Source organism: Hyperoodon ampullatus (genome assembly GCF_949752795.1).
Source record: "Hyperoodon ampullatus genome assembly, chromosome: 3".
In the NCBI taxonomy this organism is placed as follows: Eukaryota; Metazoa; Chordata; class Mammalia; order Artiodactyla; family Ziphiidae; genus Hyperoodon; species Hyperoodon ampullatus.
The window spans coordinates 73,357,780-73,373,529 of NC_136916.1; the positions used below are offsets into that span (position 1 = coordinate 73,357,780).

Consider the following 15,750-nt stretch of genomic DNA (forward strand, 5'->3'; position numbering starts at 1 on the left):
GCCTGACCTGGATCAGAGTCCTGCCAACAAGAGTTTAATAGGAGGACGATTTACAAACATGAGGCAGGGTCTAAGTGTTCTTAGTGTTTTAGCAATAACCTGGAAACTTGTAAGAAATAAAAATTTGGGGGCCCCATCCCAAAACTGCTGTATCTGAAACTCCTGGGGTAAGGCCTGCAGTCTGCTTTTACATGCCTTGGCAAGTGATTCTGAGGCAGCTAAAACTTGTTTTAAGGAAATGAGCAAGGGATGGTGTACACTGGGGGCTGGTAACTGCCAGTACCTGCTCTAGGCCTGGAGGTAAGTAGAAGGAGCAGTTCCTGAAACTGGAAAGAACAGTCCCCTGCTCTCCCTCTCCCTCCTCCCCACCCCCTCGTCTACTACAGGAGCATGTTGGGACACAGAGAAAGGGGAAGGGTAGAACTAGCAGGGCGAAGGGAAGGTGCCCAACACAGGATGTGCTGTTGGAACATATCCTTCCCCCTCTTGTCACTAGGGTAGAGAGGTGCTCTTGAAATCAGAGTTGGCCAGCTATGATGGCCCTGATGGTGGACATGGATGATGGGAACCTCTGTCCTTTCATCTTCTGGGCCTTCTCAGTGCCTTCACTGCCCTCTCAGACTTTCCTAACCTTGGCACTGCCACCCAGGTTCCCCGCCCCCTCCCAACTTTCTGTGGAGTCTAACCAGACCCACTTTAATTTTTTGGACAAAGTAAATGCCATCTCAGTTGGGGGAAGGAACTGGAATCTTAGAAGCAGCCTTTGTTTAGAGTGCCTCAACTTCTGCCTCAAGAATCACAGCAGCCTTGTTATTGGAGAGAGAGATTAAGTAACCTGTCTGGCTGTGGTCAGATTTGAACCTATTGTTCCATTAGGCCAAAGCCCAGTATTGAGAGATTCTAGTCACTTAGCAAACCATTAGCTTCTCATAGAAAGAAAAGCAGTTTTTTACTTTACGTACTGACCATGAAAGTAATTATTTTTCTGTATTCCTTATTTAATGTAGAGTTTATGTAAAAAAAAGAACTCCCTAGAAGTAGTGTCATTTTTTTTTTTTTTTAGACAAAGGAGTAAATTACTAGCAGCTTGTTTTCTGAGAATTTTAAAATTAAGTTGTGGGAGAATGTTTTCTAGTGAATAGACAGACTATGCACTTAAAAGCTCTGTTTCTAAGGAATACTTTTTAAGAAAATATTTTTAAATACCGTTCTCAGTTTTCAGTCTAGAAATTTTTAAAATCAACGTTCTAATAAGTTTACGTTTATATTTTAGTTGATATTAATGAAGTCTTATGCATATTGTTGCTAAGGATCAGAAGGCTGATGTCTATAGCTGAAATTGTTACTTTTTTAATTTAACTTTTTATTTTGAGCTAATTGTAAATTCACGTGAAGTTGTAAGAAATAATACAGAGAGATCTTGTGTACCCTTCAACTAGTTTCCTCCAATGGTAGATCTTGCAAAACTGTAGTACAGTATCACAACCAGGATATTGACATTGATACAATCAATCTGCTGCTCCAACTCAGATTCCCCTTTTACTTCTATTAATTTACGTGTCTGTATTTAGTTCAATGCAATTTTATCACATATATAGGTTAGCGTGTTCCCCATCAGTTCTATTATCACAAGGCCATTATGACCCACCCACCAAGTGGGAGGGGCCCTCACTAACGTCTGGCAACCACTGATGTGCTCTCCAGCTCTCTAATTTTGTCATTTCAAGAATTGAACCATACAGTATGCAGCCTTTTGACATTGGCTTTTTTCTCTTAGCGTGATTCCCTTAAGGGTCATCCAAATTATTGCATGTATCAATAGTTCTTTCCTTCTTATTACTGAGTAGTATGGATGTACCACAGTTTATTCATCCGTTGAAGGACAACTGGATTGTCTCTAGTTTTGGGCTGCTGTGAATAAACCTACTACGAACTTTCACATACAGGTATTTGTGTGAAAATAAGTCTTTATTTTGCTGGAATAAGTGCCCAAGAGTGTAATTACTGGGTCACATGTTAGCATGTTTAGCTTTTTTGTTTCGTTTTAAAGACTATATTTTTTAGAACAGTTTTAGGTTCACAGCAAAATTGAGAGGAAGGTACAGAGATTTCCTGTATACGCTCTGCCCCCACACATGCATAATCTCCTCCATTATCAGCATCTGCAGATGGGATACCACAGTGGTACATGTGTTACAGTTGATAAGCCTACATTGACACGTCAGAATCACCCAAATCCATAGTTCACATTAGGGTTTACTTTTGGTGTTTTACATCCTATGGGTTTAGACAAATGTATAATCACATGTATCCATCATTCTAGTATCATTCAGAGTAGTTTCACTGCCCTAAAAGTCCTGTGCTCTGTGTATTCATCCTTCCCCTCATCCCCCAACTTCTGGCAACCACTGATCTTTTTACTGTCTCCATAGTCTTGCCTTTTCCAGAGTGTCATATAATTGGAATCATACACTGTGTAGCCTTTTCATATTGACTTCTTTCACTTAGTAATATGCTTTTAAGTTTCCTCCACGTCTTTTTCATGGCTTGATAGCACTTTCATTTTAGCATGAATAATATTCCATTGAGTGGATGTACCACAGTTTATATATATTCATTCACCTACTTAAGGTTATCTTCGTTGTTGCCAAGTTTTGGCAATTATGCATGTGCAGGTTTTTTTCTGGGCATAAGTTTTCAACTCCTCTGGGTAAACACCGAGGAGTGCAGTTGCTGGAACGATGTGGTAAGAGTACGTTTAGTTTTCTAAGAAACTGCCAAACTGTCTTCCAGTGACTGTACCATTCTGTGTTCCCACCAGCAATGTAGAGTGGTCCACTTTCTCCATGTTCTGGCCAGAATTTGGTATCACTACTTTTTATTTCAATCACATTGATAGTGGTATTTACTGTGGTTTTAATTTACATTTCCCTAATGGCTAATGTAGTTGGACATCTTTTTGTGTACTTACTTGCTCTATATCCTCTTTAGTGAACATGTCCGTGTCTCTTGCCTATTTCCTAATTGAATTATTATTATCTTTTTTAACATTGAGTTTTTTATATATTCTAGATACTAGTCCATTGTTGGAAATGTCGTTAGCAAATATTTTCTCTCAGTCTGTGCTTATCTTTTTATCCTCTTAATAGGGTCTTTCACAGAGCAAAAGTTTTTAATTTTGTTGAGGTCCAGTTTATCAGTTTTTACTTTTATGGATTGGGCTTTGAAGGCCAAGTCTAAGAGCTCTTTGCCTAGCCTTGGATCCCAAAGATTTTCTCCTTTTTTTTCTAAAAGGTTAATTTTAAGGATTAAGCCTGTGATGCATCTTGAGTTAATTGTTGTAAAAGGTTGAAATTATTTTAAATGAAGTTAAATCAAGGTCTTAGTCACTCCTATTTATACTGCCTTTAAATTGTTGATGAACTGATATCAAAGTATGATCAGTGGATAGTTAGGCTTTTCACCCTGGGTTTGATGTAGCTACTAAAAGTAATTTAGTGTAAAAATCAATCAAATGGGTGTCCTGATTAATGTTTCAACCTTTGGTTGCTGAGTATCATTTGAAAAAATTAATTGTGGTTTGCACTGGGAAGTTGCATAGTTGGGAAGTTGTGTAGTAATTGGCCTTGATTTTAGAATTTGTGCAGCATGTAGAAATGATCCTGAGGATCAGTATTCTGCTTTAAGGTATTGTGGGAGTACGTACAGAAACTGTTAGGGCTTCCCCGGTGGCGCAGTGGTTGAGAGTCTGCCTGCCGATGCAGGGGACATGGGTTCGTGCCCCGGTTCGGGAGGATCCCACATGCCGCGGAGCGGCTGGACCCGTGAGCCATGGCCGCTGGGCCTGCGCGTCCGGAGCCTGTGCTCCGCAACGGGAGAGGCCACAACAGTGAGAGGCCCGCGCAAAAAAAAAAAAAAAGAAACTGTTAAAGATTAGGCTGTGTGAGTTACTCCTTACACTTAAGAAGTTTATTAGAGAGCTTCTATTCAACCATTGCCCTGAGGCTTTGGAACATCAGAGGAAATTTGAGAAGGGGCACTGGCTGTGAAATTAGACTTTCTGGGTTCAAATCCTGATTCTGCCACTTAACTGGCTCTGTAACTTGATCTCTTTGTGCCTTAGTTTCCTTATTGTAAAATGGGTGTGGTAATTAAGTACCCACCTATTACAGTTGTTATGAAGCTATTACTCACTTAAAACAGTTTCTGATATATAGTGGGTGCTCGATAAACTTCAGCAATTATTATCCCTAAATCATTGATTTTATGTGAAGATGGGTGGGGAATATATTTTTTATATTAAGACAAGCATGATTCTATTAGGATTTGACTGCAAAATTCAGATAGTTTACAGTCCTTAAACAATAAAAGAGAGACTTTAAACAAATTTTGTGCTTGTAATGGGCACCCCCCTTAGGCCCCCTGACGTGGGAATTCACTTTCCTTTTCCAGGAGGCGTTTTCTGAAAGAACTCAGAGAAGCACTGCTCATTCACTTTTCCTAATTAGGTCTCTCCTAACATTTGTGTCCTTTACAGGCTAGACAAATCTCTCTCATTTATCCAGGATAGCTGGCTCCACAGCCTCTCAGCATTCTGAGCATCCTTCCCCAGACACTTCGCTTTGGTGAATCGCTTTAGGTGAATCCCCTAGTTCGTTTTTTCAGGATTTGTCCTTTCCTTTAGTGCTATGATTGCTTTAAAACAACAACTGCAGTTCTCAATTCTCAATGGGTTACCATAGACATTTGTTTCAATGCACGTTTCTTTGGCCAGCATTAATATCTTAAAAGACACTGTAATTAGGAAGGGTTTATAATAGTCACAGTAGAAGCAGCCTAGCACCTATTGTCTTCATTCATTTGTTATCTGCCTGGCATTTGTGACCCCTAGTTAATGCTTTTGTTTTTCTTTCTGTCTATAAAGCATCATTTTGACTCTTTGTATCTTCAAGTTTATAACTTTTCAATCTGATTTCTCATAACCACTCTTATCAAGATCCTGGGTCCCACCGTGATAGAAAACAGCCCATCCTCCCCTCCAACCCCCCCAAACCCCCAAAATGCTTTTTTGTTTACCTATTTATTGGCATTCACTTTAGTTTTGTGTGCTGAAATGATTGAACCATTTGAAATGGGTCTTTTTATAGGTTGAAAATAGTTGAAATAGCAGCAGTTTTATTCTCATTTGTAGTAAAATTTAAGGACTTAAGATGTATAGAAATATTATTAGAAGTATTTTTATTGCTATAGCATTGAAATAAAAATAATTCCATTTGTGGTTGAAAATTATATTAATAGAATTGAGCATACAATATTAAAACCTAATTAGGTAGGTTTACTGATTAAATTAGTTTTAAAATAAAAAATATTGTCACAGAATATTTTATATAATAGAATATATATAAAAATGTCAGTTTTATTGGGAAGAAATGTTATAACTAAAATATAAGGTAAAATAAGTATGATGGAATTCATCTTTGAAGTAGAATATGAAAACTAATTTCTAGTATGCGACAGACAAAATATACCAGGCAATTAAGGAGATGATTTTATTCAAGCTCTTGCAACAGGGAGAATGTATATTAATGGAAAACCTCTCAAAGAAGGAAAAAATGGGGAGTTTTATAAAACTAGGGAGTCAGTAAGGAAGGGTGAAGGTGGCTCCTATCTGGAAATACGGTCAGCCCTTTCTTGGAACACAGAAGGTTCAGTGCTTCTTAACCATGGCTGCTTTCTGGGAGCACAGGGCTCAGGTAAATTTTAACATTGTCAGGTGGAACAAGGTTACTGATATTACCGTATTAGGTTATGTTTATAAATTGTGTGAGATACACACCATGGTTTGAAAATAGAATTTGGTGAAAACTTTACAGAAGCTTCATTTGTAACCTTAAAATCTATAGGCTTCTTAATATTTATTTCTGCACTGGAGGACTAAAACAGGGCGGCTTTGTCTTGTAAGGGTGACCAGGAATTGAAATTCCTCACAAGCTAAGCAAGGGGAAGAAACCAGTGGAGAGGGAGGTTTGAAGACCAAGGGCAGGCCAGTAGGCCCTATAGTAAAAGTGAGACCCAGTAAAAGTGACAGCCCTCCCTATGAGGTCTCTTCCAGTGAGGAAGGAAGGTGGTTAAAGATGGGCATTTATAAGTGTGTCTGGGTAAAGGAGGGAATTTCATGGATTTTGTTAAATATAAATTTTAAAAGGACAAAATCATGACCCATATAAAATGAATGCAGAACAACGATTTTATTTAACTAGTTAATTAATGAAAGAACTAGACAAATGTCACAACCATTTTAAAAGAAAAGTTGACTATATAGAGAGTAAAAGAATGTTGAAATGAGTTTACAGATGGAAGCAAAACTGGCTTTTCCCACTGCAGGAAGGGTTGTCCCTTCACCAGACAATTATGGGTATGTCCACAGACAAGAATTATTTGCATTGCTATCAGTCAGCTACAATTTACCAAGGTGTAAAATAGCTCAAAGGCAGTGAAAAGACCAAGCCCTGTAGGATCCGATAATTCCCAGAGGCTCCAGTATTCCATTGAAAGGATATTCAGTAATCTCTTTTGCTTGCACCAGTCTTTCATTTTTCCTAGCCACGCTTGCTGTATAGTAACTACGTACTTTCTCTAATATTCAGTTATCAGTTGATTGCCCATTTCTCTGCTTTAAAAGCCACGTCTGATCCTTTCCTTTCTCCCCACTCTCTCTGGTCTCCATCAGGTCAAAGGAGCCTGGGGCAACCAGGATGTCTAAATTTATATCCAGCTACAAATACAAAATACAGTTTGCTCACGTTCGGATTGCTTTTGCTTAACGTCTTGTCTTTTTCTTGGGATGGCATTTAAAATTTTTTAATTTAATGTTATAAATGATAACCAGGGTTTCTCTATATTATCATATAATTTTAAGTTGGGAGTTAATCAACAATAACCATAATAGTTTGACCACATAGCAATCTAACTTTAGGTTTTCATCTATAAGTTGAAGGTAAAAGTTAATGAATTTGAGTTATTAGCCAAATGGTTCTCAACCTGGATGATTTTGCCTCCCAAGGGCATGCTACTGGCATCTAGTGGGTAGAGGCCAGGAATGCTGCTAAAACTTCCTACAGTGCATAAGACAGCTCCCCCAAAGCAAAATTACCCAGTTCCTACTGTTAATAGTGCCAAGGTTGAGAAACTCTGACAGCCCATTGAAAAATGTTAGAGGCAAGCTAAAGTTTTACTGTAATAAAATTAAAAATAATTTTATGATCTTAAATCTATATGAAAAACATAAATTTTATTTTTATGGTTTTAAAATAATCTTATTACCAATTTTCCATTTTTAGAAATTAAGCCATCAGTATTACCTTTAACTTGAGAGACTAAATGATTAAGTGGAAACAGATGCCTTTCCCTTGTAATGTAATGTATATAACACTTATATTTTTAAATTATTTTTCCTATTTTAGGTTTTATTGAAGAAACAGAGATTCATCCCATTTCTAAGATTAATATTTACAATTTGGATTTGTCGACCTTCTTGTAAGATATATTTGGCGATCAAAATGAAAGCTTTCTTTGAAGTTTTAGAACAATTATACAGGAAAGTACTTCTTGGAGCCACACTTGAAAATGACAGCCGTGATTACATCTTTTATCTCAACCCAGCATTTTCAGATCAAGATTGCTCTACAACCACCTCCTCAGACTGCTCAAACATCCTTGATGTTCAGGGCAAGCATCAGCCATCCTCTGTCAATTTGGCTACCCCTTCTGTAGCACCTGTGTGTTTGCAGAGACATTTTCAGATGAGCAGTACCCGAGAAATAATGCTCCTTCAGTTAACAGTGATCAGAGTGATGATAACCAGAATATTATCTGTCGAAACTGAATTGCATGCAAAGGAGAAATATAGAGATATAATTAAAATTCTTTTAAAATCATCTGACATCGATTCTAAACTAGTAAGCCCATTTGCTTTTGGGTTTTTTTTTAAGATCTAGATTTTTAAAATATAAGTTTTAACATTCAGTAACAGTAGGTAAATTTATTTGTTTTCTTATAGACCTGTATGTTCCAAAACTCGGATAAATTGTTATCTCACGTGGCTGCAAAGTGCCTTGCACTACTTCTGTATTTCCAATTGAAGGAAAAGGTAAGATAAGTAATCAAATTATGTTACTGTTTCTTTTATAGTTTCTTTAAAATTGCTCTCTGGCATTCAATATTTTATCAATAAAATATTTGCTCACACAATAACGTGTAAATCCACAAAAGTGTAAGAATAGAATAATATGATGATGGCTTATATCAAGGATTAGAGTCTTAAATATGTTGTAAATCTTCACAAATCAGATTCTTAACCCAAAAGATGGGTTTCACGTCAGAGAGTTCATAACTTTCTTCAGATTGTCAAAGAAGTACTTGGGCCTCCTTCCTCCCCTCCAAAAAAAGGTTTAGGAACCCCTGCTTGAGACTAAGACCATTTTCACAGGTTTAATATAAATAAATTCTAAGAGTGGTCCTCAGCATAATGAAAAAAATAACAAATTATCAGATTTTTCTCTTATCTCTGAATTATTTAATAAACAAATCTAAATTTACTGACTTCTTTCAGCTATAATTGCTTGTTCCTTTCTTAAAATAACATTCTTTCCTGAATTAAAAAAGGCAGTATTTGCAGTAGAAAATTTGGGAAAAAAGAAAATGTATAAAGACCAAAATAAAAATTACATATCATTCCAGCTACCAGAGATAATAACCACTGCTAATATTTTCATGCTCCCTTTGATCTTTTATTTCTATGGCATATTGAATTTCTTGATTTAAGGAGTATTAGGGTATTTGTGTCCTTGTTTTAACAAATATTATCATACTTTTTTTTTTGGAAGGGAGTAAGCAATGTTGTATTGAGTTGTATATAATAGGTAATTTGTAATTGTAAAGAAAATATTGTATTATAACTTACTCCTTTAAATTTTTTCTAACTTCTAGATAACATTGAGTAATTCCTGGATTTCTTTTTGCCAAAAAAATCTTTCTGAATATTCTGAAAGTGATAAAGTAGTATACTGCCTCTGGATGCTTACCTTTGTAATAAAAGAAATCTTTAAAGATACATGTTCACAAAAAACAGGTATGAATTATGTTTCCCCGTAAACAATGGTCATTATCTTTTTCCCAAGGAGCATTATAGTTATATAATGAAGAGTAATACTTACTTTACAACGTCTGATCTGTCTTGAAGTATGAAAAACTAAAGAATTGTGCCCCATATTTTTTGATTGAGGATACCTTTTTAAAAGGAAAAAATGTAAAACTTCACTATTATTAAAAATTGAAATTAAAGCTTTTCGTTTTTATATATCCTTTGCATTGTCTGATGTTACTGCTATTTGTAAAATGGGTATTAGCCATGGTTATTAGCTCTTACTTAGTCTGTGTATCTTCATTTGTTCATGTTAGAGATAAACAATCTAATCCATTTTTTCATCTTATAAAGGGATAATAATTATAAAAATTGAATTGTAAAATTGTTTTTTAAGAAGTCTTTGTTTTTCCTGTTGCTTATAATTACTATTTTTTTAATCACAGAAATTCTAAAGCAGTTCCTGACTCCTTTTGACACTATTTTTGAAGTCTTTTACAATTCCTTATTTTCTCAGCATTTTGAAAACAACCAAGATACTTCTAAACTAATAAACAGCTTCATATGTTTCCTGGAATTGCTTGAACTTCTTATAGCCTCCAGAATCCACCTGAAGTTACATTTCACTTGCCAGAGGATGTTATTTTTGAAACCTTCTTGTGTGTTCGACGTTATTACCTGGCCTATTCAGGCTTTTGTCAAAAGGAAATTCATCATATTCATCAAAAAGTGCCTTCTCTGCAAAGTGGGTGAAGACCTTTGTCGGGGATCTGTCCCTCCCTTCATGGCACCAGATCATCCTTTAGATGTGGACCTGTTGGCTTTGGCTGATGCTGTTCTGCAAGCTGTGGATTTGGGCTTGTTGAGGACACTGTCTGTCTATGGAAAACCTTCCTGCTTTGGAGGCGATGAAGTCCAACCTGGATGTGAGTGTGTCCCTGGTCCAGATCATGTGATCCTTAGAGCAGCGAGCTTACTTATCATTAGATCCTTAGAAATCAAGTTTCAAAATGGTGCTTCAGCAAATGAAATGAAAGGTAACTCTCTCAACTCCTTTTGTATGCAAAGTAATGGGTAATTATTTACTGAAGTAAAATTATTCATAATTATCAAAACTCAGGACTGTAATTTCACAATTTAAGCTATATGTTATTCTAGTTATAATTTATTATTAATTTTCTTCAAAAAAAAGAAAAAACTAGAATTGCCTTAAGAAAAAAAGTTTCAGTTTTGTGCTCTAAACTGAATTTGCATGGTATAGTTAATTATGTTTAAAAAAAAAGGATGCCGTTGAGTCACTTCGAAGTAAGCAATGTCAATTCATATTCAGATATTTGTAGTATATTATTCATATTTTCCTTCATAAAATTGGTATATCTACTAATACAGATTTTTGACAATTAGGAGTTGAATCAAAACTATTATGTCAAGTTATATTGATGAAGAAATTTTTGTATAAAATTTCCAGGATGTTAACTTAGAGTCCAAAGAGAGCCATTTAAAGTATTCAGTGTAGGTGCTGGGGAAGGTTATGTCCTCTGTTTCATTTGAGAAAAATGAATAGTAAACGTCTCTAAGCAAGCAGCATAGAGTTTCAGTGAAAGGTTTGAATTGTAAGCAATGACTTCCCCGAATTGCTTCAGATAACATTTAGCTTGTAGTAACAACACTCAAGATATAATACTGTGCAGTTATCATTTACAACACTAGATGGCGTGTGTTATATGTCAAGAATTTTAAATTGCAGTTAAAACTCCTCAAAACCTTTTTGACTTTTGTGCTTAATAGTAGTACTTTCTTTTAATACTTTAAACAATTTTAAACAAACAAACAAAATTTTTTCTGTTATTTTGAGGGCAAATTATTTTTGTTTGGGTGCATTGTTGCCTCTAGTAACAAACCATGTGGCATCCAGTGAAGTGATTTCTGTTGCCTACTACTCATTCATTTATAGGCTTTTAGCAAGAATTTATGTAACTTTTATTTCTCAGAGATAATTAGTTATTTGGCAGCGTGGGAAATAGATGATCTGGCTATACATTTTAACTGTATCCTACTGAGTGGGTCACTTTTTCTCTGAAGCTCAGTTTCCTAATATACAGAGTGGAGATAATCCCTAACTCACAAACTTTTTGAAAGTGTGAATTATGAAAATGAATTTTAAAGTACTCTAGATATTATATATTTATATATAGGCAAGTTATTATAAATGCATTCATAAACTGTTGCTTGCTCTTTGAAATTTGCATTTTTTGAAGTTGATTTACAGAGGTTCATGTCTGAGTTACTGACCTTCTTAAAGCCTCACCTTCAGCCGTCTCTGCAATCACACAATCTTTGTGAGTGGTTGTCTAGGGTCTTCATAGAACAAGACGATGACATGCTGGAGGCTGCCAAAACAGCAATGGGCATCTACCTGAAGTTGACCAGGTTCGTATATTTTAAAGTAATTATACTAACTACATGCCAGGAAAGCAGAAAACATTTTTAATAATGTGTTGGACATACTATTTACTTTCCATCATTAGGGAGGGAAAAAAATCCCTAACAATCTTGTGGTTTCCTTATAAGTTCCAATTCCTTTCTTTAACCCTGCCCTACATGAAAATAGATGACATTTGAGTTCTCATTGTGAAAACTTGGCTGGCTAGGCAGAGCTAGGGATTAGAACTAGACTGATATTAGACAGCATGGGTTCTGGCTGAGTCTCCACCTTTGCTTTACCTGTGTGATCAGGAATAAGTTAATACACTTGTCTAAGTCTTAATTTAATTGATGTTTAAGAACTCTTTTCACCTCTGAGACTAACTTGTCTGTATTGAACTTCTGTAAGGTGATTTTTGCCTTTGTAAAGGTGAGTACAATCTTGTAAGTAATCAAAGAAGCTGTTGTAAATTTTCATTTTAATGTACAGTTGAACTGGGATTGATATCATCTTGAGGCAGATATCTGAAATTGATTATGAACTTACGTTACTGATGACATTTTATACTGATCCTATTTCTGTTTATTAAAACAGCTGTACTTGGTCAATCTTGGGTCAATCTTCTTGTGGCAAATATCTGTAATTGGTAATGAAGTTAATAACTGAAAACCTTTTACACTGTTTCTGCTTCTGCTTTATTAAAACCTTAAAGTATTTGCTTTATTTCCATTTCTTTCTTGGCTTCAGAGAAAGGGATTTCTTACTAATGACTGTCGGTGCAGTGTTGTGCTGCCAGTTCTTACTTGTATTATGACACTGCTGGCAGTGGCTGCTTTCAGACTGTAAGAGTTTGGGGCCAGTTTTCAAAAGGTTCTAATCAAGAACACAGAATTCCTGCATGCGATTTGAATTAGGCTTAGAAACGGTCAAATACAAGTTCCGTCTGAATGCACATGCCTCGTAGAGTATATCTTAGTTGTATTCAAAGCTGACTTCTTACTCCTCAAGAAAGAGGAAGCCTCTGAATTACATTTACTTTGTATGTGAATTTCTAACTTTCTTAGCTTGAGTTTAGTGTGCTCGCAGAGGCATGTGCTCATGTCATATGTATTTTTTTAATGTAACTGTATTAGTTAAGAGTGACTGGCTGTAAATGATAGAAATCAACATAAGTTGGTCTAAGCAAAAAAAAAAAAAAAAAAAAGGAATTTATTGGCTCTTAATTGGGAATTCTAAGGGGTCAAACTGGCATCAGGTATAACTGTATATGACTCAAACCATGTCATTGATTATTTCTCTTTGTTTCTATCTCACGGCTCTGAATTAATTCTCAGACAGGGCCACCAGCAGTGCCAGGCTTACAGCAGCCTTACAGTTATAATCTTTAATGGTGCCAGCAGAAGTCCTGGAGAGGTCTGATTAGCCTGCATGGGTCACAGATTCATGTTGGAATCATGGTGGCCAGGAGCTTGGGTACTCTGATTGGTCAGTCTGGGTCACATGCCCACCCCTGTTGAGGCAAGTGTGGAAGGAAAGGAAGGAGGTTAATTCCCACCTGTGGTAACAGGGAATTAGTTACCTGTAGGAACAAGGAATTCTGATGTCAAGAGACAGGAAGACAGAGGACTTTAATTGGGCAGGTAAAAACTAGAACTACCAAAGTCAATGGATTTTATTGAATCAGATTTATATGGAGTTTGTGGAAAAAGAGATTGTTTTGAAATTTATTTTCTTTTTAAAAAAATGCATACACTAAAAAGAAATCTGATAGGAGAATTTATGGTTTGTGAATTACATCTGTCAAAACTTATATTTGTAAACAGTCATTAATCTGAAGTCTCTGCTCTCTTTGTTTTCAGAGAATGTGAAGCTACTGAAAGCTTGACCCAAGAAAAAGAAATGTGGAACCATCACACACATGAAAATGGCTATAATCCACACTGTATTTTTTTATTCTTATTAAAAAATATAGGATTTGATTCTACAGTTCTTCTTGATTTTTTGATTTCATCAGAAACCTGTTTTCTTGAGTATTTTGTGAGGTATTTAAAATTATTGCAAAAAGACTGGGATAATTTTTTCACCATTTGCAAGTACTTTGATATAACTGAATCTAAAGATAACGTAAATATTTGTTGTATCTCCTCACTTGTCCAAGACAGAAGCAGCAACCAAACAGAACCTAGTCCTTTGGCTGTTCTTGGTAATCACAGAGATGCTCATGCTTGGGTCTCCTGGGCTTCTGAAGCTTCTTCTGAACCACTGAACCATGCTGTGATGTCTGAGGAGGCCCAGGCCACACTCCAGGCTAATAGTCTGCCTCCCCCACGAACTTCTCAAAGTCTGGTGGATTATGAAACCTCTGATGATTCTGAAGAAGAATCCACAGACCAGCGTTTAGCAAACAGTAGACTAACATCTTTACACCAAGAAGCAATGAAGAAAATTCAGGACACAATTGGAACAAGTAGGGATAAAAAAGAACTTAGCCTGGAGTCTCAGTCAAGGTCTCTGGTTCCCAAAGAATCTAATACTCCCTTCTCTGTTGTTTGTCACATAGGCCCAAATAACATTGCTTCTAAAGTGGGAATATCTTACAGAACAGTAAAGTGCTTTGAAGAGCTACAAGGTGCCATTTATCGTTTGCAGAAGAAAAATCTGTTCCCATATAATCCAACAGCACTTTTGAAGTTGTTAAAACATATTGAGACAATATATAATAGAGGTATGACTCCTTTGTAAAACAGGAACTGGTTTTCCCTAATATAATTGTGCCTTAATGAGATAACAGTAAAAAAAAAAAAAAAAAAAAACTTCAAAAGGGTTTTCTAACATGCTTTTCCTTTGCCTTTTGGAAGCTGCCTAGTGACTGAAAAAGATATATCAAATGATAAGTCACTTGATACAAGTACAGCGCTCAAAATTTATGGTAGTTCAACTTACACAAATTTGGGATAGTTATTGTGTTAGTTTCTTATTGCTGCTGTAAAAATTACCACAAACTTGGTGGCTTAAAACAACAGAGATTTATCCTTTCACAGTTCTGGAGGCTAGAAATTCAAAATCAAGATGGCTACAGGGCCACACTTTCTCTCAAGGCTCTAGGGGAGAATCCTTCCCTGCCTCTTCCTAGCTTCTGGCCATTGCTGGCAATCCTTGGTATTCCTGTACTTGTAGCTGCATCACTCCAGTCTCTTTCTCTGTTGTCACATGACATTTTCCCTGTGTGTCTATCTGTATCCAGTTTCCCTCTTGTAAGGACACCAGTCACTGAGTTAGGGCCCACTCTGATCCAGTGTGACCGCATCTTAGCTTAATTATATCAGCAAGTACCCTGTCTCCAACAAATAAGGTCACATTCACAGGTTCTGGGTAGATGTGAATTTTGGGAGGGACGCTGTTTAAGCCAGTATGGTTATTATTTCCCCCTGAGGTATTTACGTGTAATGTGATATGTAAAAAACTTAAATCTTAGCAGTTTTTTAAAGAGAGGTGATTAGCTCTATATGTATATATGTGGTCTACGAACACAAGTGTATTCTTTAAAAAGAGTTTTAATAGGTAATTTTCCTATTTAAAATTGTTGGGATATGGATAATTATATTCTGTCTTTTTGAGAGGAGGCAGTACATTCAAGTTTTCATGTCATTACAGGCATACCTCATATTATTGTGCTTCACTTTGTTGTGTTTTGTAGATATTGCATTTTTTACAAATTGAAGGTTTGTGGCAGTCCTGTGTCATACAAGTCTTTTGGTGCCATTTTTTCCAACAACATTTGCTCACTTTGTGTCTTTGTGTCACATTTTGGTAATTGCAATATTTCAAACTTTTTCATTATTTGTTACAAATATAAAACTTTAATGGATGAGGAGTTGCTTCTTACAGATGAGCAAAGAAAGTGGTTTCTTAAGATGGAATCTGCTCCCGGTGAAGATTCTGTGAAGGTTGTTGAAATGACAACAAAGGATTTAAAATATTATATAAACTTAGTTGATAAAGCAGCGGCAGGGATTGAGAGGACTCCAATTTTGCAAGCACTTCTACTACAGGTAAACTGCTGTCAAATGCATTGCTTGCTACAGAGAAATGGTTCATGAAAGGCAGAATCCATCAGTGGGGCAAACTTCATGGCTATCTTATTTTAAGAAATTGCCATGGCCACCGTGATCAGTCAACAGCC

The 15,750-nt window shown here is 36.1% G+C and overlaps 1 protein-coding gene across 2 annotated transcripts; it reads left to right on the forward strand.

Annotated features, from left to right (window-relative positions):
- Nucleotides 1–7,544: 7,544 nt before the first annotated feature.
- On the forward strand, nucleotides 7,545–14,844 carry LINS1 (lines homolog 1; the record flags this gene model as incomplete). Of its 2 annotated transcripts, none has more annotated exons than XM_079701386.1 (6): nucleotides 7,545–7,958; nucleotides 8,060–8,149; nucleotides 8,989–9,130; nucleotides 9,589–10,179; nucleotides 11,401–11,572; nucleotides 13,427–14,844. In XM_079701386.1, the coding sequence occupies 6 exons, from the start codon at nucleotides 7,560–7,562 to the stop codon at nucleotides 14,307–14,309; spliced, it is 2,277 nt and encodes a 758-aa protein (XP_079557512.1). In that variant the 3' UTR covers nucleotides 14,310–14,844. The 2 variants fall into 2 exon arrangements, with proteins under 2 accessions (XP_079557512.1, XP_079557513.1); XM_079701387.1 differs by having other exon boundaries at nucleotides 7,560–7,913; nucleotides 11,509–11,572.
- Between the last annotated feature and the right edge of the window lie 906 nt (nucleotides 14,845–15,750).